Source organism: Neodiprion virginianus, chromosome 2, assembly GCF_021901495.1.
Source record: "Neodiprion virginianus isolate iyNeoVirg1 chromosome 2, iyNeoVirg1.1, whole genome shotgun sequence".
Taxonomy (NCBI): domain Eukaryota; kingdom Metazoa; phylum Arthropoda; class Insecta; order Hymenoptera; family Diprionidae; genus Neodiprion; species Neodiprion virginianus.
This window is the reverse complement of record NC_060878.1, coordinates 38,380,335-38,397,217: the sequence shown is the minus strand read 5'-3', so window position 1 is coordinate 38,397,217 and position 16,883 is coordinate 38,380,335. Positions and strand designations below refer to the sequence as shown.

The 16,883-nt window shown below is 43.5% G+C and overlaps 2 protein-coding genes across 11 annotated transcripts in view; one reads left to right on the top strand and one right to left on the bottom strand.

Annotated features, from left to right (window-relative positions):
- Nucleotides 1-3,754: 3,754 nt before the first annotated feature.
- On the top strand, nucleotides 3,755-15,096 carry LOC124298137 (LIM/homeobox protein Awh-like). 6 transcript variants are annotated; one of them, XM_046749782.1, is made up of 5 exons: nucleotides 3,755-4,224; nucleotides 9,316-9,641; nucleotides 13,342-13,796; nucleotides 14,084-14,278; nucleotides 14,440-15,096. In XM_046749782.1, exons 1-5 carry the CDS (start codon nucleotides 4,219-4,221, stop codon nucleotides 14,466-14,468), a joined length of 1,011 nt encoding a protein of 336 aa, XP_046605738.1. In that variant the 5' UTR covers nucleotides 3,755-4,218; the 3' UTR covers nucleotides 14,469-15,096. The 6 variants fall into 6 exon arrangements, with proteins under 6 accessions (XP_046605738.1, XP_046605735.1, XP_046605736.1 ...); XM_046749779.1 differs by having other exon boundaries at nucleotides 14,419-15,096; XM_046749780.1 differs by having other exon boundaries at nucleotides 14,414-15,096.
- A 483-nt stretch (nucleotides 15,097-15,579) lies between these two features.
- The window catches only part of LOC124297922 (LIM/homeobox protein Awh-like), a 28,292-nt gene continuing 26,988 nt past the window's right edge, over nucleotides 15,580-16,883 (bottom strand). For all 5 annotated transcript variants that reach the window (XM_046749334.1, XM_046749333.1, XM_046749331.1 and 2 more), the window contains one exon: nucleotides 15,580-16,847. In XM_046749334.1, coding sequence (XP_046605290.1) covers nucleotides 16,780-16,847 — 68 coding nt within the window. In that variant the 3' untranslated portion in view covers nucleotides 15,580-16,779. The remainder of the gene's footprint in view (nucleotides 16,848-16,883) is intronic.

Below are 16,883 nucleotides of genomic sequence, written 5' to 3'. Positions count from 1 at the left end.
GTCAAATCCGTTGCCATTTCTTTGTCTCCTCTACACTTTGGAAGAAAAATAAGAATGCATTTGATAAGGGTTGCACGATCCGAGGGATTTCAATTATTTACAATGTCTTTTAAATTTTCTGCCATTCAAACGGGAATCGTTGCTGATCTCCCGGGTTCGAACAACGGGAGATAGTTTCCGGTGAAAATTGACAAGCGGTAAAATACTATACCTCGGTATAGATACAATTGACGGGTTATTGTTTTTTTTTTTTTTTTTTTTTTTTGGTTTTGCTTTTGTATTGTTGGTGTTTTTTTCCCTTTCACTCCTCTCACGCGAGGTCGAGGAACTCGAATCTGAGGAACGATATTCCTGAGAGTTAGGGGGCTGATCCTGCGCCAAGAATCAACCCTAGTCTCCGAACAAGAGTGTAATCTATCCGATGCACACAGGGGAAGGAAGGTGTGAAGCTCACGAACTTTCGTACCTCGGTCGCAAACTTCTCTCTGCAGCAAAGTCGGCCGTACCTCCTGCGGCGAACCGCGGCAGATGCTGTCTCGTAAGAAGTGCCTAACCATAAGTTTCGACGCCTCTCCCTTAGACCCGAAGTCCGGTACAACTTTCGGCTAAACGGCCTCTGGCCTCAGCTATTCGACTTACCCTGGTTGCGACTTGTTCGCACCCTTCCCATTTTTTGATCTCATCACTGGGATGAGATCGCCTTGGAATGGAAACTCTACAAAGATTTGTTTTTGGACAATTAGGAAAATGCGGATTTACGAGTCTCGCTGTAATTACTTATTTTCTGAAACACAGGATTATTCAAGAAAGAGAACATGAACTAAATCTCCAGGATTGGAATTTAGACCTTACGAATCTCACTTCAGTTCACCCTTCATTGGCTGTTGATCAAACCTGCGTAATTGATGCCATTAATTCGTCCGATCGTTTCTCCTCTTGTCAGACGTGAGAGAGAAATATTCCAGTCAACAAAACGTTTCAAAAACAGCTGAATTCCTTCGCGTGGAAAAATTTCTCTTATACGAATCCACGGACCTTTTATCTGCGAATCTTGAAAAGTCTCACTTCAACGAAATTTCGCATCTCGCGTGTGAGTAGACATTGGTTACCGTATCTTACGGCTTGGCGTTTGGATAAAAAAAATTTTTTTTTTAATGGAAAAATGCGGCCAACACCTCAAGGTGAAAAATCCATATTTATTGGAGCTGTGGATTACATTAGCGCAGGGTGGATCCCGGGTCTCTTTCTCATGGCTAAAAGTGGAAGGCTGCACGGTTCATTGAGCAGGGAGGCTGCGGTGGTGAAGTCGAGGGTGTTGCCGGTCTGAAATGGTATTCCCGAGCGGAGAACGCGGAGGGCCTAAGTCCGTTTTGGGGATGATTTATGAGTCGGCACAGTCGAAATACAAACAGGTGCCCGCCGACGCCCTCGCAACTGCGAGCCCAAACTCATCCAAACAGAAATAAAACACTATGGTATACTCGTGTGTCTGTAGGTATTGTGTGAGAAGATGAGCGTGGAGGCCGTGTGGATAGAGGGGCCTTTATTTCCTCCTCTTTGCTATTTTATCATAAAAATTCTCCACCCTTTGTCCGTCGCTGCCCTTTCTCTTATACCCGATCTAGACTTCAGCTACTCCGGTGCGGGGGATGCGGGATAAGAGTGGTAAAATGGATAAAATTGACACGCCTCCAAACAGCCGTTATGTGCAGAGCCGGTAACACCGGAGAAACTCCAGAGAGAGAAAGAGACAGAGAGAGGGAGAGAGGAAGCGAGTGGCGTTTTGTGGACTCGGGCCGGGGTTAATATATGCGTAGAAGACACGGACGTAAACTAAGTCTAACCTTTGTGACGGTCGGACAGAAAGTGGCCTTATGTCAGGGGATTTTCTCGCGGGGTACGAAGAAGTCGTTCATGGGATGCGCGTCCTCATCCTCCGCCGACGCCGATGCCGATGCCGCATCGAATCTTTTATTACCAAATGATATTCGGGACTCCGGGACACGTGGTGCGGGATATTACCTACAACCTCCGCTTCTGGGCCCCGGCTATTTCCTTAATTTATTTTATTTACTATCGCCTATAAAGTTCGAAATATTTATATCAGACTTCGGGTTATTGTCACGTGTTCGGGCAGGCTTTTGCCCCCTCCCGCGTATTGTACCTTGGGTATATTGGTAATCGCATATAAGAGCTCGTTCGTTATCGTTCAACGTTTCATTTTTCGTTTCATGCATGCATAGGGTCAAATTTTTATAGCGTTTCATTCACAGACTAAAGATTTTTTTAGGTATTATTCAAAATTCTTTGTACAATTATTTTATAACTTACTCACTCTTGTACCAAGATCCTTGTTGTATGTCATTGAAACTCCAAACGATAACGTGAAATAAGTATTTATACCTTACATTAATTTATTTTAAGAATAATTCTTAGACATTACGAAGCCTCGCGATATATACAATACACACTATCTGGATCACATCGATTTTTAATTAGCTCCGAAAGTTATGCTAAGTATCTACTAATTATGCGAAAAACCGGGCGACGCGGATCAATTAAAGGTACATGTGATGTGATAATATTGTGAAAATCGTGGAAGTAATGTTTTGGAAGAATCGAAAAACTTGTTCAATGTATGCATCATAGGTATCGGACTGCCAGCTGTATCTTTTACGTATAATCAAATACATACGCACATGTCTCTATAAATTGTACAAACATAACTGTGCAAAGTGTGACAGTACCGTATAATACACAAATATGCGTAAGGCTGATGAATCATTATATATATGCGTTATATGTAATCATTATACCTTCGCTAAATAGATTATAGTTTGAATAAATATAATAAAGTGACAATATTACGCGCGCATTATCATCAATACAAATTATGCATTGTACCAATTCATATCGGTAAATTAGTTACATTTCTATGTCTTTATAGATTCGACTTACACGCAAATTCCCAGGTGTTCTGAAATTTCACCTACTTTGTAAGAAACGTATAGGTATAATTTAGACAGTACCTCTGCTCTGAAAATTTTTAACTACATAACTACTCTCCTCCAAGTCCGGTTAATCAATGCGCTTTTCGTATCTATTACTATTGTTTTGAAATCATTGATAACACTAGATTCTTTGATTTCAAGTTCATAAAACTTAAAAAATTTCGATTCAAATTGAGCCCTATTATCACAAATAATTCCTGCTAACAAACCTTGGTCCAACCTTTTTTTCTGCTCACGCACTATCAAGACCTGCAGTCTGTGAAGCCCGTACGTAGTTAAATTGGCATCAGGTACGTAACGGAATTCCCAAAATATTTCCGTGTCAATCTCTCCGCGGCCCGCGCTAAGTGAGGGGGGTGAAAACGGGCCGTTGAACGTCGGTGTAAAAAACCGGGACTCCTTCCGGTGGCGAAAAGAAATTCTTGGGGTGACGGCTGCGGGCCGGAAAGACAAAACTTAAGCGCCGGGACGAGGGGCGTCGTTGTAACGAACGGCGTGTGTGAACAGGAGCTTACAGCTCGGAAGAGGACTGCCTCCGGGTGCCCGGAGAACGGAGGCGGTCAAGGAGGCGGGGCGTCAAAGAGCCCGATTTTCCCTTTTCAATCCCGTCCCCCGCCTTCCCCCGGGGGCGAGAGCGCCGCAGCGTTCCCTATGGTGGACCTGCATCTCGCCCGGGTTGGGTCCAGGAGTCGATGCTCGTGGTGGGGGACGAGGATACGGCCGGGGAATAATCCGGAATAGCAGTCTTAGCCGAGCCTCGCTCAGAGCAGCGTCGGAAAGCCGAGCGAAACGGCCGTCTTCCGGTACCGAGGGCCATCTTCTTCGCGTCCGCGCATCTTCGAGGATGAACGGACGGCTTCGCGGCATCCAGAATCGCGCAGCCTTGAGAGAATCGCGCTGATTCACGCGGAAAGTACGTGCGACTTTTACGGAAGCGAAACGCGCGCGGGCGAAACGAGATGATGACGTTACGTGATGCGAAGGAGGACTGAACACGTGTTCGATTATTGTCAATATGTATCGCGCATGAACGCAGCGTGATATATACGAGTGTTGTATGAAATTTGGTTTGTGACGAAGCGTTGATTCGGCTACGTGAGCCTGGTTTTAGGAGAAACTTATCTGGCCGAGACTGCACGCGCCATTTCGACCTTTCTATTCGTCACCTTGCTCCGAACCAGTCGGACGGAAATTGTTGGATTTCACGATGAAGGTAAGTTCGGTTAATTGATTTGTTAATTCGACAGCACGATGGTGGAGTGCTGATATTTTTCATCGAGAATTACCTCGAGCGCAACGCGAAGGTTCCGAATCATTGACTGTCCTTCGACTTGACGAATTTCTCTTTGGTTGAAAGTTTTTATTCTGTGAGGTCATTCGGATGCGGTTTACAGACACGTCGATTGTCCTGGAAGGTTGATCAGCTCACGATCGAAATTGGCGCAAGATTATCGAATTTCTCGGTGAACTGATCTGTGCTAAAATGCAATCGGACAATTCACGTTGAAAGTGGATTTCTGACCATTGATAGAATGAAAAATTCAGTCAAAAGCGGATCCAAAATTACGCGGTGATTTGTAAGCGATTTTTCATTAGTTTCACTAAATGCGCAGCTTCGTTCATCGGTCCCGGAAATCTTCAAAGTATTGAGAAATAATTTGTCGAATTTGAATAATTGAGAAATGAGAAATTCAGCAATCGCGCATCTCCATAATTATGGTAAAGGTATATTTAATTCGTTTCTATCGACGGAAATTCAATGAAACCGTCGCTACGTATCCAAGACGTAAAATTACAATCGAGTCTTGCTAAATACGGCAGCAAATCCCATTCAGTATTATAATTAACGCGTGCTGCCTTGATTTCTTGTTTTTATTGACCAAGACTCGATGAATCGCAGTCGGAATCAGTATATTATTAAAAATATTTACAATTACGAAAGTACCGAATTAATGGAACCACATTTATAAGCAACTCGCCGTTGCTTGAATCAATTCGAATACATAATACATGGATGTAACATTTCTGAAATCGCAGAAGCTCGTTTTCCATATTCATTGAAGACGAAAAATGAAATTGAAAAAGAAAAAAAAAGAAAAAAAAAAACATCGGTTATACTTGCGGTACGTACGCGGTCGTATTCGCTGTAGATTCGCATCAAGTTTCACATGTGTCTTCAACTGAAATAATAATCGGTATCGATTAATGAGACATGCAATAAAAGGCACCCTTCCAGAAATGGCGGTAGCTGCAACTCAGCCGAGACAGAGGTCACACACATATATTGCGAATTTAATTTATCGCATGCGATAATAGTTGCATGTGCAACGCTGCAGTGCAGCGTCGTATAATCGAGCGTCATTCCGGCACAGCTATTAGCATCAAACCTTGCGGGCATAAATATATCACGGCAGCTCCAATATGACTCGTAAATTCTAAACGGAATTCAGCGGCTAAACGTGTAACAGAGTTTTTTGAGCCCTGCAGGGCCCAAGTACGAGGAAGATACGCGGCTTTTCTCGGACGACAGAAACTCATCAACGGCTCGTTGCCGGCGAGATTAATCGGCCACTTTATCAAGGAAAGCGAACCTTATTCGAAGGCATATTTCGTCTTTTAAACACTGTAGAGGCGGTGGCTTGACAAGAAGCTCGTTGATCGGTGTGCGTGGTACGATTGGGACTTGTGTACGGACGGCGAGGTAACGGAACGTTGTTCCAGTAACCAGCGTTCGCCAGGAAGTCAATCACCACACCGCAGCCGGAATATGGATGGATCCTCGGGGCGGCTTCGCCCGTCTTCGAAAAGAGAGAGAGAAAAAAAAAAAATAAGAATAAAAACTAAAAATGGGAGGCATCCACGCCTTTCATTCATTATTTTTCACCCACTCCCGCGGCGGGTATCGTCTCTTTGGTTTTCACTGCGTTTCGATCGACGGTAGTCCCGAGATAGCTCTGCACTGATCGCTCTGCGCCTCGCTTGACCCCGACATTTCTCACTTTGTCAGTTCATCGCGTATGAGCAAAATAAATTATCGCATCTATTACTCTTATTTATTACCTGCTGATTGCTTTTTTCACACCACGGAACCGCTCCTCCGCAGCCGCGCCATGCGGATGACCTTCTTCGTCAGGCTATCGCCGCCGTGCCCTCTGGGAAAAACTGAGTTAACAAACCAACTTTCAATTCTAATGAGTGTACACCGAATTCTCGTTGTCCTCAGACTCGTCTGCGAGGAATCTTACATCGTCGAATATCTTGCCTCCGAATTGTTTGAATACTCGTCGTTTCACGGATAATTCGATACAGCGAAAATGGACAACAGTTGTCATCTAGAGTGGAATTTTTGTCTGGGAAATTGGCTAGTCATGCAAATAACATTGACGTGAAATCAGCGTCTGTTCGAAAAATCAACAATACGACAGTACGACGTTGACGCCGTTCAATTAACGTCGGAAAGAAAATTTAATCAGTTGAAGATTTTTGAAAAAAGTAAATCCTGACCAGGATTTATTGATGGTGAAGTAACGGTGCCGAATGCGCCTCTTCTGATATTGTGGTATGTACAATTCGGAGTACAATACACGCGATGAGACCCATACATCTTTCGAGCAATAATATATGAGCCCGATCTGCGTTGCCCAGCCGCATTGATCATCGTCGGCAGTTGTCAACGGAGTTTGGTAGAGATGAATGATAATTCTTGATTGCAAAACGTCGCGTCTCGTCACATCTACAGATCTCGCCGTAATAATTCTCACATCCAAGAGTCTGCGCCGTTGCTAATACCAGATGCGGGCAAATTTAAAACTTTTTCTGTTAAAATTATTAACCGGTTCGTGAAGTTTTTCTCCACTTTCTGGAAGGTGCTAAACGATGAAATTCATGTTTCAACTTGATTAAATATAGTGTTGACAGATATGTTTGTACGGATTGAAAACCGTCGGTATGGTTTATTTTCATTCCGAACAACACGTGCGTACCTGTCGAATTAGCATAAATTTTGTTTTTCGCTCGTACCAACTTATGAACCAGGACGTTGAAAAGGCGTGAAAAATTAGCATACTTTTTGCCAACTTCTCTGCGCGAAAGCCACCGTCGCGTAATCGAATGGCCGTTTGCATTCCAAACACGAATATAAACCGCGTAGAGACGCGTGCCGCGGGGATGGTCGAAAAAACACGAGGAGGGGGTGAAATCATGGAAGGCACAAATATGAGGTCGCATTCCAGGGTGCAGTAAATTACCCTTTCGGTTGGGACTCCCCGGCTGTCCGCGGTCGTAAAGTTGAAAAAGGGCATAAAAACGCTGCGGGTATTGGGCCCCAGAATCTATGGCATTCTATGCATGGGCGCGTAATAGTTTGTTGCCGAGACTAGCGTCGCGGCGCTGAACGGAATACGTATAAGCCGCAAAAGCCTGAATCATTCGTTGAATGCGCCCAGGATGGATTCAACTTTCGTCCCAGGATCGACGAATATCGAGAAAGAAGGTGCACAGCGAGATCGTTCACGAAAGGAAGACTACAAGGCTGCACGATATGCCGGGCGCATAAATCAACCCGAGTTCAACGCCTCCTTCGGATCATAAATCAATTGGTTGTCCTATTAGGGATATTATTATTGCCTTATGAGGCGAGTGAGTAATTATAACGTCAAAAATTACACACAGCGGACGTAAAGCCTGTTTCCTAAACGCTGCTAGAGGTGCATATCGAAAAAGCCTCGGTAATGGAAATTATTTCGGATCGAAGAACGATCCAAAGAATCTAAAGAAATTCCAATCCATGCATCACACGGCGATGTACTCGGAATACTTTCCAAACCGGTACTCTTTTGATCTGCACACAAGATAAAATCTCAATTCATCATCTTATCCTGCATGCAAGTTCTGCAAAGCTTTTATTCGGCAGTGTGAATTTCGCGACTTCCGGTATCGTTCACAACCATAAATACGAAATGGGAGATTCAATCCGCTACTGGAAAATGAAGAATGGTAATCGTGCTGGATGAAAATATGTCTGCCTACAACGCAACATCAACGAGACGTCATAAACTGGTAATAATTTACTTTTCACGATGCTGAACGATGTTGCAAATCTTGCGGACCTCAAACCGCGGCTGAATAACTTACCGCATATATAAGTATAATATGAGAAGTTTGTACGGAGGTATGGGTATCCGGTGTTATAGGACCGTAAAAGTTGATTATAAATCACCGTGGCTTCGAGGTAGGAGATTTAATTGGGTAATTAACTCATTGATTCCCCGCAGAGACGAACAATGCGGTCTATGCTCACGATGCGATATAGCAATTAATTAATCAAAGAACACGATCTACATTACAACGCTCGGGAGTCCAACTTTATGAAGAATATTATGATGAGAATTTTCCATCGGTCAATAAGATTATTTCAAACAATTTCCACGGTCAAATATCGAATTATCATAGTTATCGCAATCATTGCCACAAACTCTAATCCATTTCTTTGACACGAATTGGCACCAGATCGACGACCATTTGGTATCCACAATTTTTTCCACTTCGCGTTACTGGATGAAAAATTTCGTCCATTAGTTCTGAAGTGCGATAGAATTAATACCTGAACGAAATGTTGGACCTTGTAACATGCATTGTGTCTAACTATCACCTATGAATCTATTGTTCAATACGAGCATCACATCTTGGGCTTCGGATGGTGAAACGCGCGAGTCTCGGTGTTGAGAGTCGCGTGAAACTCGCAAGCATATGTATAAGATGCGTGTAACTCAGACGCTAACGATCATTTATCACCTTTTTAGTCATTGATTTTTTTCATGCTTGTGTTTTTTGTTTTCTTCTTCGTATATTCGTTTTCTCCATTTTATTTCCTATTATTAATTGAGATTTGAGCCTCTTGATAGCACCGGTGCCGCCGCTTAAACTGGTTTTCTATACTCCATGCTGACCGAGAGCGGAGCTAATTGTGAAAGATTTTTCATTATTATTAATACTACTTTTAGCCCGTTTTTTCACACGTTTTTAATTCAATTACATTAATTGGATCAACGTAATCGCAGGCGAGGTACCCCATTGTTTTCTTTGGACAGGCTATCGGCCGCTCCTGCATAATACACTGTATCGATACATGTACTACAATTAAGTCAAGGATCTAATCTCTTCCAGCCACGAAAACGATACACATCAGAGTTTCTTCATAATAATCCTCCCATTTCCAACGTCTTGTCCATGTTCGAGAAAGACTTTTCGCGGTCCGTGAAACAAGCCGTAACCACCGATTCCTCAATGTGTCTTATCGTTTCAGACGGAGATAGAAACGGACCCGGAATCAACGGACGCGACGTCCTGTCTGAGCGTGAAGAATACCACCAACAACAACAACAACAACAACAATACGACAACCACGAACAACAACAATAGCGACAATGACGCGATGGACATGGACATGGACAGGCTAATGGAGTGCGGAGGCTGCGGCGACCGGGTCCGGGAGCGAACGGTCCTCTGCGTGGGAGGGCGAACTTGGCACTCGCGTTGTCTCAGGTGCTGCGCCTGTGCCAGGCCTCTCCACGATCAGCACTCCTGTTTTTTGCGAGGCATGCGTCTCTACTGCAGGCACGACTACGCCATGTGAGTTCAGGAACTGTTTTCCCCCCTTAAATCTCCATGCCTAAGAGGCTGGTGGTGTTCAACCCCCGAACTTGAGAAGCTACTCCCCGCAGTCTTGGCCATCGGAATTGACTTAAGATCGACTTAAGAAGACAGTTGCCCGCTACCATGCGGGAGCCTCTTGCATCCGAACGGTGAACCGCCGCATGATCATTTGTCGAGCTTAGGCACCGCGACACGTGACACTTCCATAACCGATATCTGGCTCCCTGTTGCGGGCATCCTCTCCGCATATATTTATACATCGAGATATTCTCGCGCGGCAAGATTTTACTACGTGACTTGCCCTGTCTGTGGGATTAAGTCGCGCACGTGACGCGGCAGAAACAAAATACAGATGGTATGGGTACAACTTATACGTGCTCACCACCCTCTCGCACACGGCATTCCAGATCCACTCAACTCACCTCATCTCTCGACCCCATCTCTGCTGCAGGTCCCCTTTGGTCTTCTTTTACTGAATGAGAAGGTCCGCGTAACCAGTCAAAATTCAGAGTTTACACGGTGCTGTGCACGTACACTTCACTGTTGCCACCTTTAACCAGTACCTATACCATACACATCATTCACCGAATACAATGTTCAGAGTGGAATAAAAACGGGAATTTACTCCGTGCGCTCGGGCTCGGCCGTACCGATCAAATCATCCCTTCCGTATTCTGAAAATCAGGCTCGTAACTTCTGTCGAAAAGCCGGACCCTCCGCAACGATTTCTTCTCACGACCACGGCGAGCTGACCGTTCTGTGGCACGCAATGGACCCTGCAGGTCTATAACGGCAAGGTGTAAACTGGTATGCGTGATGCATCAAGTATAGGAGAGGAGCTGCGTTGTACGGACCGCGCGATCTTAGGAAGATCCAAAGTGGTCATCGCCAAGGGCCTCGGATTGATTAATGTATGTAGTACACTCCCGGCTGGCCATAAAGACTTCTTCTAGGTTGTGCCGTTGCGCGGTAATTACACTCGATATTGGCGAGCCTCCCAATATACTTCACATCTTCCCCTGATTCCCCCCCACGCGTGAAACCGGACAGCACGGAGTGATGTACACGCGACGAGACCTCGGGCATGACTGCAGAATCGCATGTAGCGCAAATTCATACACGACGTCCGATTCGAATCTCTCGAGCTCCGAGTCAAGGCGAATGGCACTTCTGCATACCGTTGGAAACGAGGGTAAGTCTTGAGGGAGGGAGAAAATCGCGATTCAGAAGTAATCGGGCAGCCGGATTTCTTTCTCTAATACCCGGATCGAATGTCACGCATTCCTGACATATCCATTCGTGGTCGAAGCAAGAGTTACTTCTGTTTCTTCGTCGTGGATTCTTGTGTTATAAAATTCCAGATGCAGCCATGATAGGAATCCGTACGAGTCCATTCAGAATTCTCACGGGTCAAGCCGATTCCAAGGTACATACATATTTGTGAACGGCGTAACTGCAGGGTATTGCCCAAGCCGTGTCGTCCACCATCGTTGATCAACCGCAGTTATTCTTATGGCCAACTTTTGTGGCGCGATCCAAACAAAGTTGCAGCAGTGTCGAACCGAAGAACTCAGAAATCATTTACTGACATATCTGATTGATCAAGGCGACTCTTCAACGAGTTCTCGTGACGTGTGTAGTCGTGTTTGCGAAGAAAACGTTTCTTTCGTTCACTTTCTTCCGGTCCGTGAGGAAAAAATGCACGAAGAAGTGATCAGTCTCATTTCCACGTAAGCTTGCTCTCTCACGGTACGCCAGGCTTTTATTGGAAGGGGTATATAACCAAAGCTAGGTGGTGCTGGATGAATTCTGTCTTTGTACTGCGTCAGCTGACTTTGGTATAATACGAACGACCGAGGAATCTGCCTCGTAACTGCGGTCGACAGTGACTTGCCCGTGTTCGCACTGCGCTCGTGTGCTCAGGGGGCGGGTTTCGAACCTTGAGACTTCTGGCACTGCCGTATACATACAATGCACAGCGTCTACAGCTATTCATGCATAATACGCATACCCATGCCTACGTTATGTGCAGACATCGCTGTGACCATGATCCTTCCACTCAATGTACGTATGTATGTATGTCCGTATGTATAGTGTGTGCATCCACTTTGCGGTTAACAAGGTATCTTTTTTCCAAATTTTTCATTCTCATCTGCTGAACTGGAAGTTTGCTTTTCTGGGGCACAGCATCAAGAGATAGTAAAAGTCAAGACAAAGTCAACTTTCGAGCTGATTTTTGAGCATAGTTGACCGAAAGCGTTTTGTTTCTTTTGTATTCAATATCGATACGAAATATCGTCGAAAGAAGAGAGACGCGTACGTGATCCACGGATACCTGTACTTTGCTCGATTGAGGTTGCCGGAACGAGATGTCGTTATGCAAAACAAATTGTCCTGAAGATCGTGTAAACAAGATAACGCTAAGAGTTATGGACATCGATAAAGGTAATCTCGAAGCATAGAAGAATCATGCACAGAACATGCACGTCCGCATGAGTTACCGAATGCGTCAAGTAAAGCGTTTTGTCGTACACCGGGCTTCTAATCCTGATCAATCTGACGTGTAAATTAGCTTCCTACCTTGGTACCCACAATAATTCACCAACTGACGTAATGAGTCATCACTCGCTGGTTCTCGTATAGTCCGTCGAGTGAGAAAAGGCAAGTTTTTACGCTACAAGCAGTCGGCGGTGCGCGAGTGGTTCGAAAATGAAAACCAACGAAAATCAAGGCTCTCGATGAGTTGTACGGAAAGGTACCGTACCGAGACGCGTATGACTGAATGATAAACTATGACTCGGTGATAATTAGACCGATGATACCGACGCCCAGTCACGAAAGGTGGCCCGGCCGAAGGCTTGGCATCAGCCCCAATGCTCGAGGTATTGGTTATGCTAATTTCGGGAGCAAGGCACGCCTAGGAGCCTTCGAGCATGCTGCCCTACCGAACGTTCTTAATCTGGCTTGTATCTTGGGAGTATTTGTGAATTTACATAAATAGTGGCGCCTGCAGCAGCCGTGTGCTTACCTATGCGGCGAGCAAAGGTGTTCACTTCGGGCTGTTTGGATACGGCACACGTACACCCGGGCACTGGGTACACAGGTACGGAACGCCGATGCAGAGCTGGCGCGTATCCATAAATCTCCGGGGGCCTCGGGTCCGGCTACCAAACAACCCCGCCCTAATTTATTCATTTGTTTTTTGGTAATGGGCATTATAACTCACGGGGGAATTAAATCCTGCTGCATGAGCCTTTACCCAGCCGAGGGAATTCTATTTCCTACCAAGACAGGCCAGCCCTATTATAGATGCCGCTCTTTCACTATTACACAGGTATAGTCCTTCCAACCCATGCCTATACCGACCCTCCGATATTGCTATTGAAATAGAAATTGAAACGGGGTGAAACGGGGTGGAGTCTCGGACGTTCAACTCGTCTGCAGAGAAATAATTGTCAATTTTTATAACGATGTACCTACCAAATGGCAATCACCGGAGAGCCAAGGATCCCTCGGAGCGACGATGTTCCAATTTTCATTTGTAAGATACGACAATTCGTGAATAATTTCCTCAAAACTATAGGATAAAATAGAGTACCGATTAGATCTTTGCAAACAATTTTCATTCATCCTTACCTAATTCTCACACATAAACACGTTGCAATTCATGTTTCAGGGCATTTGGAGCAAAGTGTGCAAAGTGCGGACGAAGCGTGGGGGCCGGTGATTGGGTGCGTAGAGCAAGAGAGCGAGTTTATCATTTGGCCTGTTTCGCATGTGATGCTTGTTCGCGGCAGCTTTCAACCGGGGAACAATTTGCGCTGTTGGATGCGCGGCTGCTCTGCAAGGCGCACTACCTGGACGTGGTCGAGGGCAACAACACCTCCTCGTCCGAAGACGGGGACTCGGAGGGCGGCAAAGCGAACAAGGCCAAGAGAGTGCGGACCACCTTCACCGAGGAACAGCTCTCCGTACTTCAGGCTAACTTTCAGCTGGACAGTAATCCTGACGGTCAGGACCTAGAGAGGATAGCTCACGTCACGGGACTCAGCAAAAGAGTCACGCAAGTCTGGTTCCAAAACTCGAGGGCACGGCAAAAGAAACACTGCAGTGGAAAGGTCAAAACACAAAGTTAGTGAATCAACTTCTTCCGCTTACTGTTTCTTCCATGACTTTTGGATTTTAACGTAGTCCGAGGTTCAGATGTCGTTCGGATTCATTTCGAGTCACTTGGTCACTGTAATTGCAGTTCAGATAAAATCACCAAGTCTTGAATAACTCGGTAGTACTGTTCATACTATAACCCTGAAACGAAGTCGCGTTTTATAAGCTTAGGATGACTTGTGGAACTTTTTGCCGGATGCGAATTCCCAGGCTATTTGTACTTCTGACATCTTCTTTACTTTTTTCAATCACAGTGCACCATTCACCGCCGCTTCAGCATCACCCCGGTGATCTCTACGGAGGCGTGAACGTAGTCCAGGGAGTACAAGGCGCTTACCTCCAAGGAACCTACCAGAGCAGCAGCGTCGGAAGCGAGAGTCCAGGTAGCCCGATGACGCCGATGACTCCGTCGACGCCGACCCTTATGCAGCCCCAGTTTTGCCATCAGAGTGGGTAATTTGACGTTTCCTATTCTATCCCCGATAAATCGTGCGAGTGTGACTGCTTTGGGTAGATCTAAATTCCTCTGACGACCAAAACCTGATCGTGAGTTCGTTTTTTTTTTTTTTGTTTATTTATATCAGAACAGGGCGGTTTATTTCTGTTTCAGGTAATTCCCATGGCGTGACGGGCGCCTAACGATCAAACTCAAAGTACGAGGATGGGATTCTTATGGTTGTGTAAATTGAAGAGTGTCCAGTGTCGGTAAACGTTATGCGAAGAGAAACCTGTAAATATATTATATACACCAGACGCGCTATGTTTAGGTAGATTTATATATATTCTATGATTATTGCTAACTATTTATTTGAATTTCGATGTAATCGATTCGACTTTATATACAATATCAATATATAGTGTAAAGAGAATTGTTCAAATTAATTTCTTCCCGATTGTTTTCTGTTTTTATATCATTTTTATATTTTTCCCCGAACTTGACAACGATCACAAAAACTCGACTCAACGTACTAGTTTTGTCGCATTAATTATCAGATATCCATGTAATTGTAAACATGAATATTAATTAACGTTTAATATCAAATTCACTGATCGATTGATGTTAATAGTCCTTACATGAAATGCAGTTATATACATATAATAATATATATAATGATGATTCGTGTATGATGTTGTATAACAATATTATAAGTATGTGTCTGTAGAAATTCTAGATGTTACGATGTATATATACACATATATGCACGGTGATTACATGCAGTGTAAATTTATTATTATATGAAAAATGAAGCAAAACAAAAAAAAACAAAAAAAAAAAACAAACGTCAACTAATCGTACTGTTAATAAAAAGACATTTATAACTGTTTACGAGCTTGTTAAACTGGTCATTTACCCTGTCAACCAACCCCTCTGATTACTGCGGACGACTTGATTTTCCGTGTCTGAATTTTCCTCGAAACTTTCACAGAGCTCCCCTCTACGGCCTCTTCACGTAGTACCCGAGCAAATTATAGTAATTAACTTCAAAGAACGTGCGGAGTTGTTCTTTGCTCAGAAAGTTATTTGCGCGCTGCGGTCCTTTCGAATTTATTTTCCGAGTAACGCGATTTCCCTATTCACTGTGCATAAAGTAATTGAACAAATGTATAAAATTGCTCACCTTTTGCAGATCGATATCGTTGCACGAATTCGTGCGTCGTTTTTGAACCACATAAAAGAAGTATAAAGTCCCACAAATCATTTATAAGTTACAGTCTGTTTAACATTTCAATGTATCATTTATTATATACCTATTATACATGATTATTAATAGTTTATATTTTCCTCAGTTGATTTATTTTACAATATTTACATAAAATTTTCAATCTTCTTATAATTGGGCTAGTCCGTATAATATGTATATATGTACTCGTATACGGCCTGCTATTTATGTATATACACCGAAAATTTACATATATAGATGAATTTCTACACAGGTATATACAATAACGGCAGGCGGAATAATTGGTACTTCAAATCTAATTCGCCGATTAATTTATTGTAATTTCCTATTTTTTTCTTAGTATATATGTACAGACCTTTTTCAGGCAAGGTGAGAGCCCGAGATTTTTAATGCAATTGCATCAGTGCCGCGTACCTAACTACGCCAGTTACGTACTCTAGAACGTATCGTAATAATGACGCAATTGTACATTTGAATACGTACAGCGGCGACCATAAATAAATACTTTATCGTGAGCAGTGCGACTGTGGCGCGAACACGGATTCAAAGTGTATTGTGATTATAATATTATTATTATTATTCTTATTATTATTCTTATTGTTGTTTTTGTTACTATTATCATTATTACTATTACTTTTATTAATACTACTTCTACATGTCGATCTTGGATCTTGTTCTCTCCTCGTATTACTTTCGAATTTGAATAATATACATATTATTATAGGTAGTAGTACGTACTTGTGTACCAGCGCGATATTTTCACGCGTATATTTCTATATCGTAATATACCGTATACAGGAGTGAATTGTTAGAGGCGTTAAAGCTACCCACCAACAGGAATAAAATTCCCCCAGGCTTGAGATTCGATCGAGTGAACCGTATTATACGATAGAGCAAGCTGCAGAACTTGCAACAATCCCTACGAAAGCTATGCTATTATAAATATTCGCAGTATTCGCGTATACAAAACTATTCTACTGTAACAGAATCAATATCTTCTCAATAAATAACGATTAAAAATCTTTCCAGATTTTTTTAATAATAATAATCGTCGTTATTATTATTACTATAATATATCGGCAGGATTCGATGTATGGGTAAAATTTATCGATATACCCATCGCGCGTATACGCACGTTATTATACACATTCACGCAACACATTTTACATACACGCGAGATTTCTTCTGAAACTGTTCTCAGTCATATTTACAGAAACTTTCTTACCAGTTGTCAAGATTTGCCATTATCAGCCTCTCGTGCCACCAGCTCAGACCTCGTTTGGCATCGAAAGCATCATCGAGTCTTGAGATAGCTCGTCCATTGACTGCTCCGAACCTGCGAAGTGAAATTAAAAACATTCACCAGGTAGAG

Coding starts and splice junctions, on each gene's coding strand:
- LOC124298137 (XM_046749778.1), top strand. Junction 9,642..13,341: donor TGCAGGCACGACTACGCCAT/GTGAGTTCAGGA, acceptor TTCATGTTTCAG/GGCATTTGGAGCAAAGTGTG. Junction 13,797..14,083: donor TGGAAAGGTCAAAACACAAA/GTTAGTGAATCA, acceptor TTTCAATCACAG/TGCACCATTCACCGCCGCTT.